We start from the raw sequence: 16,333 nt of genomic DNA, 5'->3' as shown, positions 1-16,333 counted from the left end.
GTAAAGAAATAAGAAGTGATGGAATGGATAAGCCAGAGTCTATCTGGGCAAAAATCACATTGGGAAAGAAAGCTACTAGAGCCTCCCCTGAGATAGTGCTTGGGGTGTGCTACAGACCGCCGGGATCTGATACGGATAGAGACCTCTATAGTGTTTTTAATGAAGTAAAAACTAATGGGAATTGTATGACCATGGGAGACTTTAACTTTCCAGATATAGACTAGAGGACAAGTGTTAATAATAATAATAAGGCTCAGTTTTTCCTGGATGTGATAGCTGATGGATTCCTTCAACAAGTAGGCAGGAGTTGTAGCTGGATGAGCAAGCATCTCAGAGAAGTGATTAAGAAAAAGCAGAAAGCCTACAAAGAGTGGAACATAGGAGGGATTAGCAAGGAAAGTTACCATATTGAGGTCAGAACATGTAGGGATGGAGTGAGAAAGGCTAAAAGCCATGTAGAATTGGACCTTGCAAAAGGAATTAAACACAATAGTTAAAGGTTCTATAGCCACATAAATAAGAAGAAAACAAAGAAAGAAGTGGGACCGCTAAACACTGAGGAGGGAGTGGAGGTTAAGGATAATCTAGGCATAGCCCAATATACAAATACTTTGCCTCAGTCTTTAATGAGGCTAATGAGGAGCTTAGGGATAATGGTAGGATGACAAATGGGAAAGAGGATATGGAGGTAGATATTACCACATCCGAGGTAGAAGCCAAACTCGAACAGCTTAATGGGACAAAATCGGAGGGCTCAGATAATCTTCATCCAAGAATATTAAAGGAACTGGCACATGAAATTGCAAGCCCATTAGCAAGAATTTTTAATGAATCAGTAAACTCAGGGGTTATACCGTACGACTAGAGAATTGCTAACGTAGTTCCTATTTTTAAGAAGGGGAAAAAAAGTGATCCGAGTAACTATAGGCCTGTTAGTTTGACATCTGTAGTATGCAAGGTCTTGGAAAAAATTTTGAAGGAGAAAGTAGTTAAGGACATTGAGGTCAATAGTAATTGGGACAAAATACAACATGGTTTTACAAAAGGTAGATCGTGCCAAACCAACCTGATCTCCTTCTTTGAGAAGGTAACAGATTTTTTAGACAAAGGAAACGCAGTGGGTCCAATTTACCTCGATTTCAGTAAGGCGTTTGATACAGTTCCACATGGGGAATTATTAGTTAAATTGGAAAAGATGGGGCTCAATATGAAAATTGAAAGGTGGATAAGGAACTGGTTAAAGGGGAGACTACAATGGGTCATATTGAAAGGCGAACTGTCAGGCTGGAAGGAGGTTACTAGTGGAGTTCCTCAGGGATCGGTTTTGGAACCAATCTTATTTAATCTTTTTATTACTGACCTTGACACAAAAAGTGGGAATGTGGTAATAAAGTTTGCAGATGACACAAAGCTGGGAGGTGTTGCTAACACAGAGAAGGACTGGGATATCATACAGGAAGATCTGGATGACCTTGTAAACTGGAGTAATAGTAATAGGATGAAATTTAATAGTGAAAAGTGCAAGGTCATGCATTTAGGGATTAATAACAAGAATTTTAGTTATAAATTGGGGACGCATCAGTTGGAAGTAACAGAGGAGGAGAAGGACCTCGGAATATTGGTTGATTACAGGAAGAATATGAGCCGCCAATGTGATATGGCCGTTAAAAAAGCTAATGTGGTCTTGGGATGCATCAGGCGAGGTATTTCCAGCAAAGATAAGGAGGTGTTAGTACCGTTATCCAAGGCACTGGTGAGACCTCATCTGGAATATTGTGTGCAGTTCTGGTCTCCCATGTTTAAGAAGGATGAATTCAAACTGGAACAGGTACAAAGAAGGGCTACTAGGATGATCCGAGGAATGGAAAACCTGTCTTATGCAAGGAGACTCAAAGAGCTTGGCTTGTTTAGCCTAACCAAAAGGAGGCTGAGGGGAGATCTGATTGCTCTCTATAAATATATCAGAGGGATAAATACCAGGGAGGGAGAGGAATTATTTAAGCTTAGTACCAATGTGGACACAAGAACAAATGGATATAAACTGGACACTAGAAAGTTTAGACTTGAAATTAGACGAAGGTTTCTAACCATTAGAGGAGTGAAGTTCTGGAACAGCCTTTCAAGGGGAGTAGTGGGGGAAAAGACATATCTGGCTTCAAGACTAAACTTGATAAGTTTATGGAGGGGATGGTATGATGTGATTGCCAAATTAATTGCCAGATGTAGGCTATTGATCTTTGATTATTAGCAGGTAAATATGCCCAGTGGTCTGTGATGGGATGTTAGATGGGTTGGGATCTGAGTTACTACAGAGAATTCTTTCCTGCGTGCTGGCTGGTGAGTCTTGCCCACATGCTCAGGGTTTAACTGATCACCATATTTGGGGTCGGGAAGGAATTTTCCTCCAGGGCAGATTGGCAGAGGCCCTGGAGGTTTTTCGCCTTCCTCCGCAGTATGGGGCACGGGTCACTTGCCGGAGGATTCTTTGCACCTTGAGGTCTTTAAACCATGATTTGAGGACTTCAGTAACTCAGACATAGGTTAGGGGTTTGTTACGGGCATAGGTGGGTAAGATTCTGTGGCCTGCACTGTGCAGGAAGTCAGACTAGATGATCATAATGGGCCCTTCTGACCTTAACATCTATGAGTCTATATTACATTGCATTCCCCTAAATCCCACTGAAGCTGATGGCAAGAGCTGCAGAATCAGGCTCTGACTTTTCTATTTATTAAAGACAAAATACCCTTCCCTCACCCATATTTGAAATAACTGACCTTGTTGGATAACCCTGTGGCTGTGATAAGTGAGTGTCCCAGGCAGACAAAGGATAAGCTATTAATGTGTAACCCTTCTGCCGGGCCGAAACAATAGCAGCAAGGGCCGGGTTCAATACATAGGGGTCCCTTCCCCACAACATAATGCAAAACCAGCTCGAGCCCCCACCCAGTGACCTGGGAAAATCTTACACACACCCCTGGGCGCCTCGAGGAGGCAATACTTCCCCTCTCGCAAGCACAGAGTCTTGTGTAGCAGAAAAGGTTTAATACATGATAAACAACAAGCATTAAATTGGGAAAATACCTCAGCTAGAGTTCATGGGTCAAACCGTGAGCAAAGACCCACCCCAGCAAATTGTGCCATGTCCTTCTCTCAGGGCCCTTGAGTCCAGCAACCCCCAAATCACCCACAGTCCCAAAAGTCCCACCATCCAAAAGTCTTGGTCCCGGATCAGTGCAGCCCCAGAGTTCAAGAGTCTCTCTGCAGAGGTCCCCCTCCACGGCCTGGGTAGAAAGGGGCACCTTACGTGGGTTCGGGGCCAACTGCCCTGCCTCGTCATGGGGTTCTGCTTCCACTAGTCGTCCCCGCAAACAGCTCAGCTCCGCTTGCTCTGTGGGCTGCTCCGCTCTGCCAGCTGCTCTGGTCCACCAGCTGTCCTGGGAGCCACTCCAGCCGTCCTCACGAGCTGCTTGGCTCCACTCACCCAGTGGCTGCACAAACTGCTCCACTCCGCTCTGCCAGCTGCTCTGCTCCACGGTATGGCTTCATGCTCCCCCACTCATAAGCACAGTACTCAGTGCTCTCAGCTCAGCAAGTCCAGCTCTTCAGTGATTTCAGCTCTTAGTGAGTCCAGCTCATAGTAGGGGAGCCCCAGTGAGTTCAGCTCAGTAACCTGTATCTAGATTCTTAAGGGAATCAAAAATTAACTCTAACATTCCACAGTGGAGAGAGGCACAGGTGGAACTGGTGCTTCTGGCTCACACAAGAAGCCTACACCACCCAGTACAGATCTCTGTCCCCAGCCTCTCTTCTTTCAATGGGTTTTGGAACTCATGTGCCCCATCTAGCAAGTGCTATCCAGCTGACAATGAAACCCCCCATCACAAGACAATTTCGTAGTTCCCCATTTACCCAATCGGGGTGACAACATTTCATTCCTCCTGCCCCAATAACAACGAAATTGGGGCTCCCACAGCTGTGAAAACAACCATCCCATACTGCTTTGCGGTATGCTAAGTGGGGTGGGAGTGCCCATGCAAATAACTGAAATGCTAATGCGAATACTGGAACCCGCCACTCTGCACTCCCCATAATCTACCACCAGATGTCAGGGTAGAGCAACAACCATCCCATACTGCTTTGCGGTATGCTAAGTGGGGTGGGAGTGCCCATGCAAATAACTGAAATGCTAATGCGAATACTGGAACCTGCCACTCTGCACTCCCCATAATCTACCACCAGATGTCAGGGTAGAGCTCATCCTGACTCTGCTTACAAATGCAAAAAGGAACCAGGGTTTTAACATTAAACAGTTAAATGTGGCCTGGGATCTCATGTCAGTTTATCACTGGCAACCCCATTGTAACAACCACCATTAACATATCTTTAACCTTTTCCTAAAGACACAGGCAACAAAAGGAAAAGAGTTAACAGCTCTGAAATGTAAAGGATTAAGTAAGACTTCCATTCTGACCACATTCCTGATTCCCTTTCGCTGTAGAGAGCTTCACAGAGTGGGGAATTCTTGCCTGACAGTCTCTCAGGTGGCATTAAAGACAGACTTGACTGCACCTCTTTTGGGAAAAAAGAAATACTTTGTTCAGATGCTCTGAAGTAGCTGCTGTGGTTGCTGAATTCCAGTTCTGTGTCCTTGAGAACAAAACAAGACAAACACACACACAAGAGGATAGAAAAGAACAGAGCAGCGAGAAAATGCAGCTGCTGTCAGAGGTGCTGACTTTCCCTTGCCACCTTGCTGCTGATGCAACACAGCTCCCACCCACGCTCTGATTTGCCATTCGGAGACCTGGCAAATCGGTACCAGATTTGGGCTCTTTAAGGCTTTGCTTAATATATATACTGGGCCTGATTGTTCCCTTGTGTGACGAAGTGGGGGAGTTTCTTGTTTTTCCTTGTTTCATATGGGGGATTTTCTTGGTTTTCCTATGGTTTGCATGCAGAGGGGGTGGGACTCAGTTTCCCTAGGTGCTAAGGGTTTAACGAGGTGATGGGAGAGGGAGTTTGTTGTTACAGAGGACCAGCAAAGGAACTTGGGACCCCAACCACTGGCGTGGAGACTGGAGACCCCAGTGATTGGTGACCTGGTGACCCAGAGGCCCTGCTCAGGAGTCACAGCCGGTTCTGGACAGTGGGAGGACAATGGGCTGCAAAGAGAGGAGAGGAGGCCCAGGTGACCCTGTTTACGACCCTGTTTTATGCTGGCTGAGTCACTCCAGTCTAGAGAACAGGGTTGCATTATCCCCTTCGGGGGGTGGAGGCAGGGCCGCCCAGCGGATTCCGGGGGCCTGGGGTCTTCGGCAGCGGGGGGCCCTTCTGTTCCGGGACCCGCTGCCGAAGTGCCCCGAAGACCCGCGGCGAGGGGTATCACCGAATTACCGCCGAAGCGGAACCCGCAGCCGAAGTTCAGCTCAGTCTTCGGCGGTAATTCGGCGGTGGGGGGCCCCCGCCGCGGGTCTTCAGGGCACTTTGCCGGCGGGTCCTGGATCGGAAGGGCCCCCCCGCCACCGAATTATCACCAAAGACCGAGCTGAACTTCGGCGGCGGGTCCCGCTTCGGCGGTAATTCACTTGTGGGGGTCCTTCTGCCCCGGAGTGGAAGGACCCCCCGCTGGCGAAGACCGGGAGCGGAAGAAGCTCCTGCGCCCGGCCCCGCAAGAGTTTTCCGGGCCCCCCAGAGTGAGTGAAGGACCCCGCTCCAGGGACCCCGAAAACCTCTCGTGGGGGCCCCGGCAGGACCCGGGGCCTGGAGCAAATTGCCCCTCTTGCCCCCCCCTCTGGGCGGCCCTGGGTGGAGGCCCTGGGGGTCCAGAGTGAGGGGACTCCCTGAGGGGGCCCATAGTGAGAAATAGGTGTGCTAAGGCTCAGAGAGGTGCGGCTCCAGGAGGTGGAGGGGCCTGACCCCGAGAGAGAGTGGCCCCCGGGAAGGGCTGTCTCACTGAAAGGGGCACCCCCCACGGACCACACAGGGCCAAGAGTGGGCACGATCTGTGATTCCGTGACACCTTGCAATAGTTTTACTTAGGAGTAACTCCACTGACTTCAACTGAGTTGCTTTAGTTTCCAGGAGTGGGAGAAAAGACGGGTTCAGTGTGACCTTCCTTTTGGCTGCGATTACTTATTTCTTGTCATCTTGTTTACAGCTCACTTAAACCACCAACCGGGAGAGAGCTCGGGTATTACAAAAAAGAAAAGAAAAGTGTTGTCCCCGCTAGCACCTGACTTTACACTGGTACAGTTCCAATCTGGGCAGTGACAATCTGGGCACTCGTACAGACAGAACATACGTTTCTAACCCTAATCTGAGACGTTTACACGTGAACATTCGATAGTGAAGCAATTTCCTCCCAAGAGTCAAATTAGCATTTTTGTTGTTTTTATAAAATGTTTTTCCCCAGATTGAAGGGGCCAGATTCTGCTGTCAGTGACACTGGAATAAACTGAAGTCAGCGCAATAAAAGTGGGTAAGTCAGAGGAGAATCAGGCTTATTGAATCTTAAAAGAAAATGTTATTCAAACAAGAAGAAATACCAATCTTGAATCACGGCTAAACTACAATCTTTGGTTAAACTGGTGATTTCTTTTTCATGTGTAAGCTGCAGTTAATTTTTATTAAAAAGGCTTTTAAACATATCCGCTCCTTTCACACGTTTTTTCAATGCAGACTTTTTTTCTTCAAGCTTCTTGTACATATCCCTCTCTCCTGGCAGCAGAGCCTCCTTATTGGCAATCTTTCTTACTATCTCAGCTACTTCCCTCACTTGCCTCAGAGATGTTATCCTTTCTTGGTACCCAGGCTTTAGTTCCTGTTGTTCTGACTTGATCAGCAGGTCAATGTATTTCGGAGTGGACAGCGGGTTGGGTTTCAAAGCAATTGCTTGCAGACGCTGGAGGCTGCGAGATGATTTATCAATAAGCTCCATTAATATCTCCTCCACTGCAGCGTATTCCTGAGACAGCGTCTCAACCACATTCTGTGTCGATAACACCTCACCAGATGCCTTCTCATACTTTTCTTTCAGTTGTGCATAGGTCTGTTTCTCTTTTTCTACTTTATATTCCCACCTGTACTTTTGATTGAAATGAACATTCCAGAAACATTTACCAGGGCAAACTCTGCAATATCCTGTAATCCTATTGATAGCCGCACACCCGCGCTTATCATTGTCATTAGGGATTATACAGGGATAGTGACACGTATAGTGACACTGCTGGCAGTTTGTTATGTAGTTACCTGTACCAGAGATGGGCTCCTGCACTGGCACTGTTTTCTCTACCTCATACTCAAAGTCTTTATTGGCCTTCATATCATCCTTATGCTGTTCCAGAGCTCGCTGAGTCTGTCTTAGCTCCTCTAGCTTCACCAGACCAGCTTTGATTTGTGGCTGCAGCCCTTCCACCGCTGTCTCCAGCTCCTTCCGCTCTCTGAGAACTTCCTGCGTTAATGTTAAACTTCTGGTTTCTAATTTACCTAAGGATTCAAAAAATGTCTTCATGCTCATGGCTCCCATTTTCCAGAACATGTCATCAAAATTAAAACTGCCCTTGTCAGTTCCAGCATTGCTGGCAAAGAGTGCAGAGTTATTGAATTTGAAATGAACAGGGTTGCCCTTAGCATCTTTAGCACAAGGGACATCAGCTGCATTAATGGCCTCTAGAACAGGGGGCGTCTGTCCGTCTGCGAAGGTGATCAGGATTTGTATATTGTCTTTTATATCCTTCCCAAAGATAGAGAGAACAGAGTCAAACACGTACTTCTGGGGATGTGTCAAACGAGCGAGTGAGGCCTGAACTACGACGCAGACGGCGTCTATGTGATCAATGGCCCCTCGGGTGGAGAAAAACTCTCGAATCTGCCTTGTTATCTCTTTGTCATGATCTATCCCTCTGGTGTCGCCAAATCCTGGGGTGTCTATTATAGTCAGGGAGTAGGGGACTTGGAAACCCTTTTTGTAATGAACTTCATAGGCTGTCACTTCAGATGTCTGGCTCTCAGCTTGGCCTCTGTTTGTGGTCTCATGGATTAGTTTGAATCTGAATTCATCTTTCCATTGCACACCCAGGACATAGTTGATCATCCCATTGATGAGTGTAGTTTTCCCAGAGCCAGTTGCTCCCAGCACCATAATGACTTTGTTAGGGATCTGCAGGTTCTCTTTTCCCAGTCTGTACTTTGGATGTGTTGCGTTAGAACTGAACGTCACCTTCTCTATTGGAAGGGCATAAACTGAGGGCTGCCCTTTTTCTATCAGAGTGCTCTTCTTGAAGAAATCTTGTGCTAGTGTCCTTAATTCTTCTCCTGATGTTGAAATTGATGCCTCCTCACCTGGGTGACTCACAGTCCCGTCCGCACACACAGCCGACACCCGGAATCTGTAGGGCGTCCGAGGACTCAGTCCATCAATGGTACAGACCTCTGTTCTCTTGCCTGTCCTTTGTTCCAGCCATTTCTCTTTCCCCTCATGTCTTTCACCTTCAGCTTCCTCTTTATATTCCACCTGATACTCCCTTATAGTGACTCCATCTCCAATAACACTTGGACTCTCCCAGGAGAGGGTGATGGCAGATGAATCTACAGTAGTTGCTATGGGCTTCCCAGGAGGGCTGGTAGGGAGAGTCTTCACAGGATCACTCACGTCACTGCTCTCACTGAGCCCTGGTTTGCTCACTGCAGCGTATCGGAACTGGTACTCGATGTTTGCACGGAGCCCTGTCACTGTGAATGTCACTTGTGTGTTATTTACATTCACAGCCGTCCAGTTCTCCTGCCCTACAATTCTGTACTCTGCCCGATAGCCAGATATCGCAGCCCTGCCATAGGCTTCTGGGTTAAATGTGAGCTGCACACGGTCATGTCTGATTCCACCAATCAGGGCAGGGAGAGGCTTTGATGGCGGTCCAAAGTTGGTGCTGACCAGCTCTCCATCCTCATACAGGTAAATGGAAGTGCCTGGATTGTCCTTGTCTGGAAGAGAGGCCACAATGAACCGAGTCGTCCCGTTAGATTTGTTGACACTGACAAAATGTGAAAGGGACTTTGCAGATTTTCGAGATTTTGTATTAATTTCTTTTTCCTTAAACCACACTTTGGATTTTGGTTTTTCAGCAACAGAACTGGCTGATGCAGGATCATGAGTTTCCCTTATAAATTGGGTCTGAAGCCATTGTTTTAAATCTGATAAATACGGCTCCTCTTCATGCAGTGAGGTGAATGTAAAGGAGACGATGAAGTTAAGCTCAGGGCTGAGTACTATTTCATCTAGTTCACTCTGAGAGGACACCACCTCTACATTGCTTAGGATCCTAAGGTAGGAATTTACATAATTCATCTCTTTCTCCTTTGTATCCAGAAATTCACTGAGGCTCTGGATATTGAATGGTGACTGGTTTTTACATGACAAAATATCCACCAGGGCCCCTTCCTTTTTTTCACCTCCACGGATAGATGGCAAAAAGCTTGCTAGCTGTTTCTGGAAAGTCTGTCTGTGTTGCTTACACAGATCTCTGAATTGCTGGATTTTCAGCTTGATTTCAGGAAAGCTTGTGGCGATCGGATTCTTCGCCATGTCATTGCATCGCATGTTTAGTTCTGCCAGTTCCTCCATAGCAGTCTGAGCATCAGAAATCAGTGATAAGCTGATCTCACGCACCAGCTGAGCAGCTCTGGAATCCAGCTTGGTCAGCGGGTACAGCCAGACTCTCATTGGTACGGCCTTCTCCCCGCTGTCACCCAGCAGCTTTGGGAGAGTGGAATAAATTTTCATGGCATCTTGGAAATTAGTTGGATTTCTCTCAAGAGCAAAATCACCATGGAACTTGCAGTTAAATTTTTCAGCATTTAATTTTTCCTTTTCATCCATTTTGACAGCTCCTTCCCCTTCTATGGAAAACAGGGGTATCTTTTTCATCACAATCTGGAGCGTTCCCTCTATGTCACGTACATTCTCAGAAGAAGAAACTTCCCGATCAAACACAAAGAAAGCCTGAGCCCCGTACAGCACAGCTGTGACCACGTGGGTGGCCGTGCCTTGATCAAATACAGCACGATAAGAGACATTCTCTGGTCCTAAATGGCTCATAGTTAGGTGCTCAAACTTTGTTGTGGCAGAGTACTGGAGAGTAACTCTGGCCTGTTGTTTGGATTTTCTGGTGTCATTTAAGAATTTGGCAGATCCACTTACTTCAACCAGCCCCCCCAGGAAACTGGCCTTCAGCGAGGCTGTGACATTGAGGGCATTGGCCTTGTCTTCAATGGTGTCGGATGCGATGATCTCAAATTCAGTCCTGGGTTGTGGTTTTGTGTTTACATCCATGCGAAGCTGTTCCAGGCGCCACAGCGTGATCCCTGGAATAGTAGAGACAAACACATGGTAACGTAACTGATAGGTGCCTAGGACACAGAGTCTGTCCATGGTTTATTTGTGTCTCTTTTCTGAGATTGAAAAATAACGAGTGAAGGACATCAAGTAAACAGACCTGGTAACGTACAAACGTGCCAAGTCAAGGCTGAACTACGCCCCTAACAACCTTCCCTTGCCCCCGGCTTCCTACAGAACTTTGGAAGACGTGATCTTTTCTGATTTTTTATTTTTTAAATAAATCCCTCTCCAGAGTGACTGAGTACACTCCCCTTCAGGAGTACACTGTTCCAAGTAGCAAGTGCTATAGCTATGACTGAAATCTCACTTCCATTACAAACATCTGGTTTCTTTGATTTAAGAAGCTAGGAACTGCCATGCTTGACTTGATCCATGATCCATCTAGCCCAGTATTCTGTCTCTGAGAGTAGCCAGCACCAGATCCTGCATGTCCCTGCTGAAAACAGCCAGGCAGGGGGAACCAGCTGGTGTGAGAGGCGTCTGTCTGGGGAGTCCCTCAGGTAGCAGGTAAGAGCTGAGGGAGGAGGTGGCTCAGTTATGAAGCATCCAGGAGCGTGAGGACTTCATCATCAGGATGCACATGGAGACATCCGGGATGGAGGACACTAGCTGACTAGGGATGACTACGGAGGCACCAGAAGAGGAAGGAGACCCGGCAGCTCTGCAGAAAGGAGACTGGCTGCTGGCCATCTTAGACAGTAGGCTGTGCTCCACTCCCCACCCTGCTCCTGTATCCATCAAGGTCAAGAACTGGCACACTGTACTGGCCACAGGAGGAGAGGAGCAGACCCCAATGACTGAGGAAGAGGAGCCACCTGCTCCCAAGGCTGGGAGGCTCACAGCCCCCACACCCACCAGGAGGGGACATAGGGTGCTGGTGGTCTGGGCTCCCTGCTGTGAGGGATGGGAGCCTCCATCTGCTGACCTGACGTCCCAGGAGGTGTGCTGCCTGCCTAGAGCCCACATCCCAGGTGTTATGGAAAGGTTGCCAAGGCTCGTCCATCCATCTGGCCACTGCCGCACACTGTGCATCTACGTGGGCACTAACGATACTGCCAGTCTGACCCTGCGCAGTGACTCCTGGGCTTGGAGTGAGGGTGAAGGAGTCACGGTCCCATGTTGTGTTCTTGTCCATCCTCCTGGTTCAGGTTAAAGGCCCAGGCAGGGATGCGTGCATCCTGGAGATGATGCACGGCTGTGCGGGTAGTGTCAAATGGCAGAATTTGCCTTCTTAAGTCATGGGATGCTGCTTCAGGAAGAAAATCTGCTGGGAAGAGACGGGGTACACCTGACCAAGAAGGGGGGGGGAAGCATCTTCAAGCAGGTGACAAAAGATCACAGGTAGATATAAAAAAAGTGACCTTCACAGTGGGCGAGATGTTTCTATGGGGAGGTAGAATAGAAAATTTACAGTCGGGTCATAGCAGCAACAAGCGGGATAACAGAGGGGGAATCTGCTCAATATCTTGTCTATAGACAAATGCCAGGTGTATGGGGAATAGACGGGAAGAACTGGAAGTCTTATTACATAAGCTAATTTAGTGTTTAATTGGCATCACTGAGATTTGGTTGGATAAATCTCATGACTAGAATATTGGTGCATGGCGTGTTCAGAATGGAAAGGCAGCAAAAAAGGGAGGAGGAGTTGCACTATACATCAAGAGAATATACACGTGTGCTGTGGTCTAGAAGGAGGTAAGAGGCCGACCCAGTTGACATTCTGTGGGTAAACATAAAAGTGGGCAGGGGAAAACAGGGGTGATGTTATCGTAGGGGTCTTCTATAGACCATCAAATCAGGCATTTCTAGAGCAAATAACAGAAATATCCATGCCGCAAGACCTGGTAGTAACAGGGGACTTCAACTACCCAGACATCTGTTGCAAAAGTAATACCACAAAACACAAAGTGTCCAGTAAGTTCTTGGAATGTGTTGGGGACAACAACTTGTTTCAGAAGGTGGAGGAAGTAACAAGGGGGCAGCCATTTTAGACTTGATTCTGACTAAAAAAAAGGAATTGGTCACAAATGTGAAGGTAAAAGGCAATTTGGGTGAAAGTGTCCATAAAATGATAGATTTTATTATTTGAAGGAAAGGAAAGAGTGAGAGGAGGAGAATAAGACAATGGACTTCAAAAAAAATCAGACTTCATCAAACTCAGAGAACTGGTAAGTAAGGTCCCCTGGGAAGAACATCTAAGGAAAAAGAGGAGTTCAGGAGATCTGGCAGTTTCTCAAAGAGACAATATTAAAGGCACAACTGCAAACTATCCTGATATGAAGGGAAGATAAGAAAAATAGCAGGACGATATGGCTTCATCAGGAGCTCTTCAGTGACCTGAAAATCAAAAAGAAACCCTACAAAAAGTGGGAACGTGAATGAACTGCGAACAGCACAAGCAGACAGGGACTAAATTATAAAGGCTAAGGCATAAAATGAGTTACATCTAGTGAGGGACATAAACGGCCATAAGAAGAGGGTTTTAAAAAATATATTAGGAGCAAAAGAAAGACGATGAAAAGTGTAGGTCCACTATTTCGTGGGGAAGGAAAGCTAATGACGTCAAGAACACAGAGGTGTTTAATGCCTGTTTTGCTTCAATCTTCATTAAAAAGGTAAATTGTGACCAGATGCTTAATACAATTAGTATTAATATTAAGGGGGAAGGAACACAAGACAGAATAGCAAATGAACAGCTTAAAGAATATTTACATAATTAGATGTATTCAAGTCAGCAGGGCTTGACTAAATTCACCTTAAGGACCTAGCTGAAGCAGATCTTGGATCTGTTAGCGATTATCTTTGAGAACTCACAGAGGATGAGTGTGGTCCCAGAGGACAAGAGGACCTGGGGAATTACAGAACAGTCAACCTAACTGCAATACCTGGAAAGATACTGGAACAAGCTATTAAACGATCAGTTTGTAAGCACCTAGAAGATAACAGGGTAATAAATAATAGCCAACATGGATTTGTCAGGAATCAATCATGCCAAACCAATCTAACTGCCATCTTTGACAGGGTTACTGGCCTAGTGTTTAGGAGGAGAAGCAGGAGACATGATAGATCTTGATTTCAATAAGGCTTTTGACACAGTCCCACATGAGAGTCCCATAAGAAACTAGGGAAATATGGTATAGATGAAATTGCTCTAAGGTAGGTGCATAACTCGATGAAAGGCTGTACTCAGAGTAGTTATCAATGGTTTGCTGTCAAACTGGGAGGATGTATGTAGTGGTGTCCTGCAGGGGTCTGTCCTGAGTCTGGTGCTAATCAGTATTTTCATCCATGACCTGGATGATGAGGTGGAGAGCATACTTATACAATTACCAGATGACACCAAGCTAGGGGGGGCTGCAAGCACTTTGGAGGACAAGATTAAAATTGAAAATGACCTTGTTGATTTCAGATCAATTCTCCGGTTTATAAAGATGAAATTCAATAAAGACAAATGCAATGTACTACACTTAGGAAGGAAAAACCAAATGCACTAACAAAAGATGGGGAATAACTGGCTAGGCAGTAGTATTGCAGAAAAGAAACTGGGGTTATAGTGGATCACAAAGTGAATATGAGCCCACAGTGGGATGCAGTTATGAAAAAGACTAATGTCATTCTGGGGTGCGTTAACAGGAGTGTCATATGTAAGACATGGGATGTAGTCGTCCCACTCTTCTCGGCACTGGTGAGGCTTCTGCTGGAGTATTGTGTCCAGTTTTGAGTGTCACACTTCAGTAAAGATGTGGACAAATTGGAGAGTCCAGAGGAGAGCAAAAAAATTATAAATGGTTTAGAAAACATGACCTTTGAGGATAGGTTAAAAACAGGTATGTTTAGTCTTAAGAGGGAACCTGATAGCAGTTAAGGGCTGTTATAAAGACGACAGTGATCAATTGTTCTCCATGTCCACTGAAGGGAGGACAAAAAGTAATTGGCTTAATCTGCAGCAAGGGAGATTGAAGTTAGATAATAGGGAAACTTTCTAACTATGGGAGTAGTGAAGCTCTAGAACAGGCTTCCAAGGGAGTTTGTGGAATCCCCATCACTGGAGGTTTTGAAGAACAAGTTAGACAAACATCTGTCAAAGATCAGGAGGTAGCCGTGTTAGGAAATCTGTATCCACAAAAACAACCAGGAGTCCAGTGGCACCTTAAAGACTAACAGATTTATTTGGGCATAAGCTTTTCTGGGTAAAAACCCCACATCTGAACAGGGGCGGCTCTAGCTTTTTTGCCGCTCCAAGCTCGGCAGTCAGGCTGCCTTTGGCAGCATGTCTGCGGGGGGTCCCCGGTCCCACGGCTTTGGCGCACCTGTCACCGAATTGCCACTGAATCCATGGGACCGGCGGAACCTCCCGCAGGCAAGCCGCCAAAGACAGCCTGACTGCCACCCTTGCAGGGACTGGCAGGCCGCCCCCCGTGACTTGCCACCCCAGGCACGCACTTGGTGCGCTGGTCCCTGGAGCCGCTGCTGCTTCTGAAGCATCTGAAGCAGGGGGGCTGCGTAAGGCACCACAATGTCTAGGGTTGCTCATGGTTTTAGGTTTATGAATCCTGCTTGCAGCGTTTTCCCAAATTAATGTCAGGTGACTTCCCTCCTTTCATTCAAAGTTTCTTTTTTGCACTCAGACTCTGTGCGTGGGAGTGGGGAAGGACAACCTCTTAGACTCGCCCCGGGGTGTGTGTAATTGTCCCCGGTTACTGGGTGGGAGCTTGAGCCGGTTCTGTGTTGTACTGTTGAAAGGGAATCCCTGAATATTGAATCTGGCCCTGGTTGCTGACGATGTCCCCTGGCGGAAGGGTTACCTGTATAACGCCACTGGAATAGCTCGGGTGGCATTTTCCATCCCGTTCCTCGGGCACCTGGCACCGTTTACTGTTTGGGCGGCGACTGGACACAGAGCGGGTGTTTTCACTGAGCCGTGCACAGCGATGCCCAGGCCTTTTCCAGAGTGGGGACAGTTAATATAGGACACAGGGATGGGTGTGAATAGCTGAAGTTTGTCCTTCTAATGGGTCCCATCCTGCCCCGAAGATCTGTGTGTAGAGAGGTCCCGTCTCACCGGGACCTCCCCCCTCCCATGTGGAAATGGGGGGATGAGCCAGCTCGGGGGCATTGTCCCCCTTTCGTAGGCCGACTGCGGTGCGGGTGGGGCTGCAGAGATACTGCAGTGGCAGGGAACGGATGGGAAGTTTCTCATTTCTCCTAGTGCAGCCTGTCCTGTAAGGAGGGTCAGCAGTACCCAGGCAGGTTTCGATGCCCTTTATTTCCCCCCCAACTCAAATCCCAAACCCAAATGTTCCTCAAATAAACAGGTGCCAAAATAACAGATGAAGTTGGGCCCCAGGCTCCTCCCTGGGTGACAGTTACCTGGGATGAGGGAGTCGCTGCGGCAGTCATACAGCATCCCCAGCTGGAACGGGCGGCCCAGAGCCGGCATCTCAATGGTGTCAGCTGACCCGGCCATTGTTCCACACCCAGATGCTCTCTCCTCTGTCTGACCTGCAAGAAATAACTGGGGTTACACTTAAGTTTCTGGGGAGCAGATTTAGAATCGAGTCACTGGCTTCAGTCTTCAAAGTTTTTCTGAACATTGCCCTGGTTGTAAAAGAAAGACGTATCTTCTAGTCTCCACAGGGGGGTGGAGAGGAAGAAAGTCACTCAGATTTACCTCTCCCTTTTCTCGCCTCAGATTATGAATTCTAACTATTATGTTTCAAAGGAATTGTTCCTTTTAGCAAGAATGGGAAATAGTTATAATTTGACACAATTTCAAGAGATGTGAGCCACAAAGCAAAACACCTGTTGTATTTTGCAGCTCTCATGTGCGATCCCAGACGTGTTGAAAGAACGCTGTGACATGCCAGCAGGCTGGATGGCCTGATAGGGTGCTAAGCTGCAGCCCAGGAAGCCATAAATACCTGCTGCCCAATGGTTAA

At 47.1% G+C, this 16,333-nt stretch overlaps 1 protein-coding gene across 1 annotated transcript; it reads right to left on the bottom strand.

The window, feature by feature from the left end:
* Nucleotides 1-6,617: 6,617 nt before the first annotated feature.
* LOC120392692 lies at nucleotides 6,618-15,892 on the bottom strand. The gene is made up of 2 exons (XM_039517428.1): nucleotides 15,765-15,892; nucleotides 6,618-10,360 (listed from the first exon to the last, which is right to left on the bottom strand). Exons 1-2 carry the CDS (start codon nucleotides 15,859-15,861, stop codon nucleotides 6,618-6,620), a joined length of 3,840 nt encoding a protein of 1,279 aa, XP_039373362.1. The 5' UTR covers nucleotides 15,862-15,892.
* Nucleotides 15,893-16,333: the final 441 nt, after the last annotated feature.

This window comes from Mauremys reevesii, unplaced genomic scaffold (assembly GCF_016161935.1).
Source record: "Mauremys reevesii isolate NIE-2019 unplaced genomic scaffold, ASM1616193v1 Contig11, whole genome shotgun sequence".
NCBI lineage: Eukaryota > Metazoa > Chordata > Testudines > Geoemydidae > Mauremys > Mauremys reevesii.
This window is presented reverse-complemented; position numbering and strand designations above follow the sequence as displayed.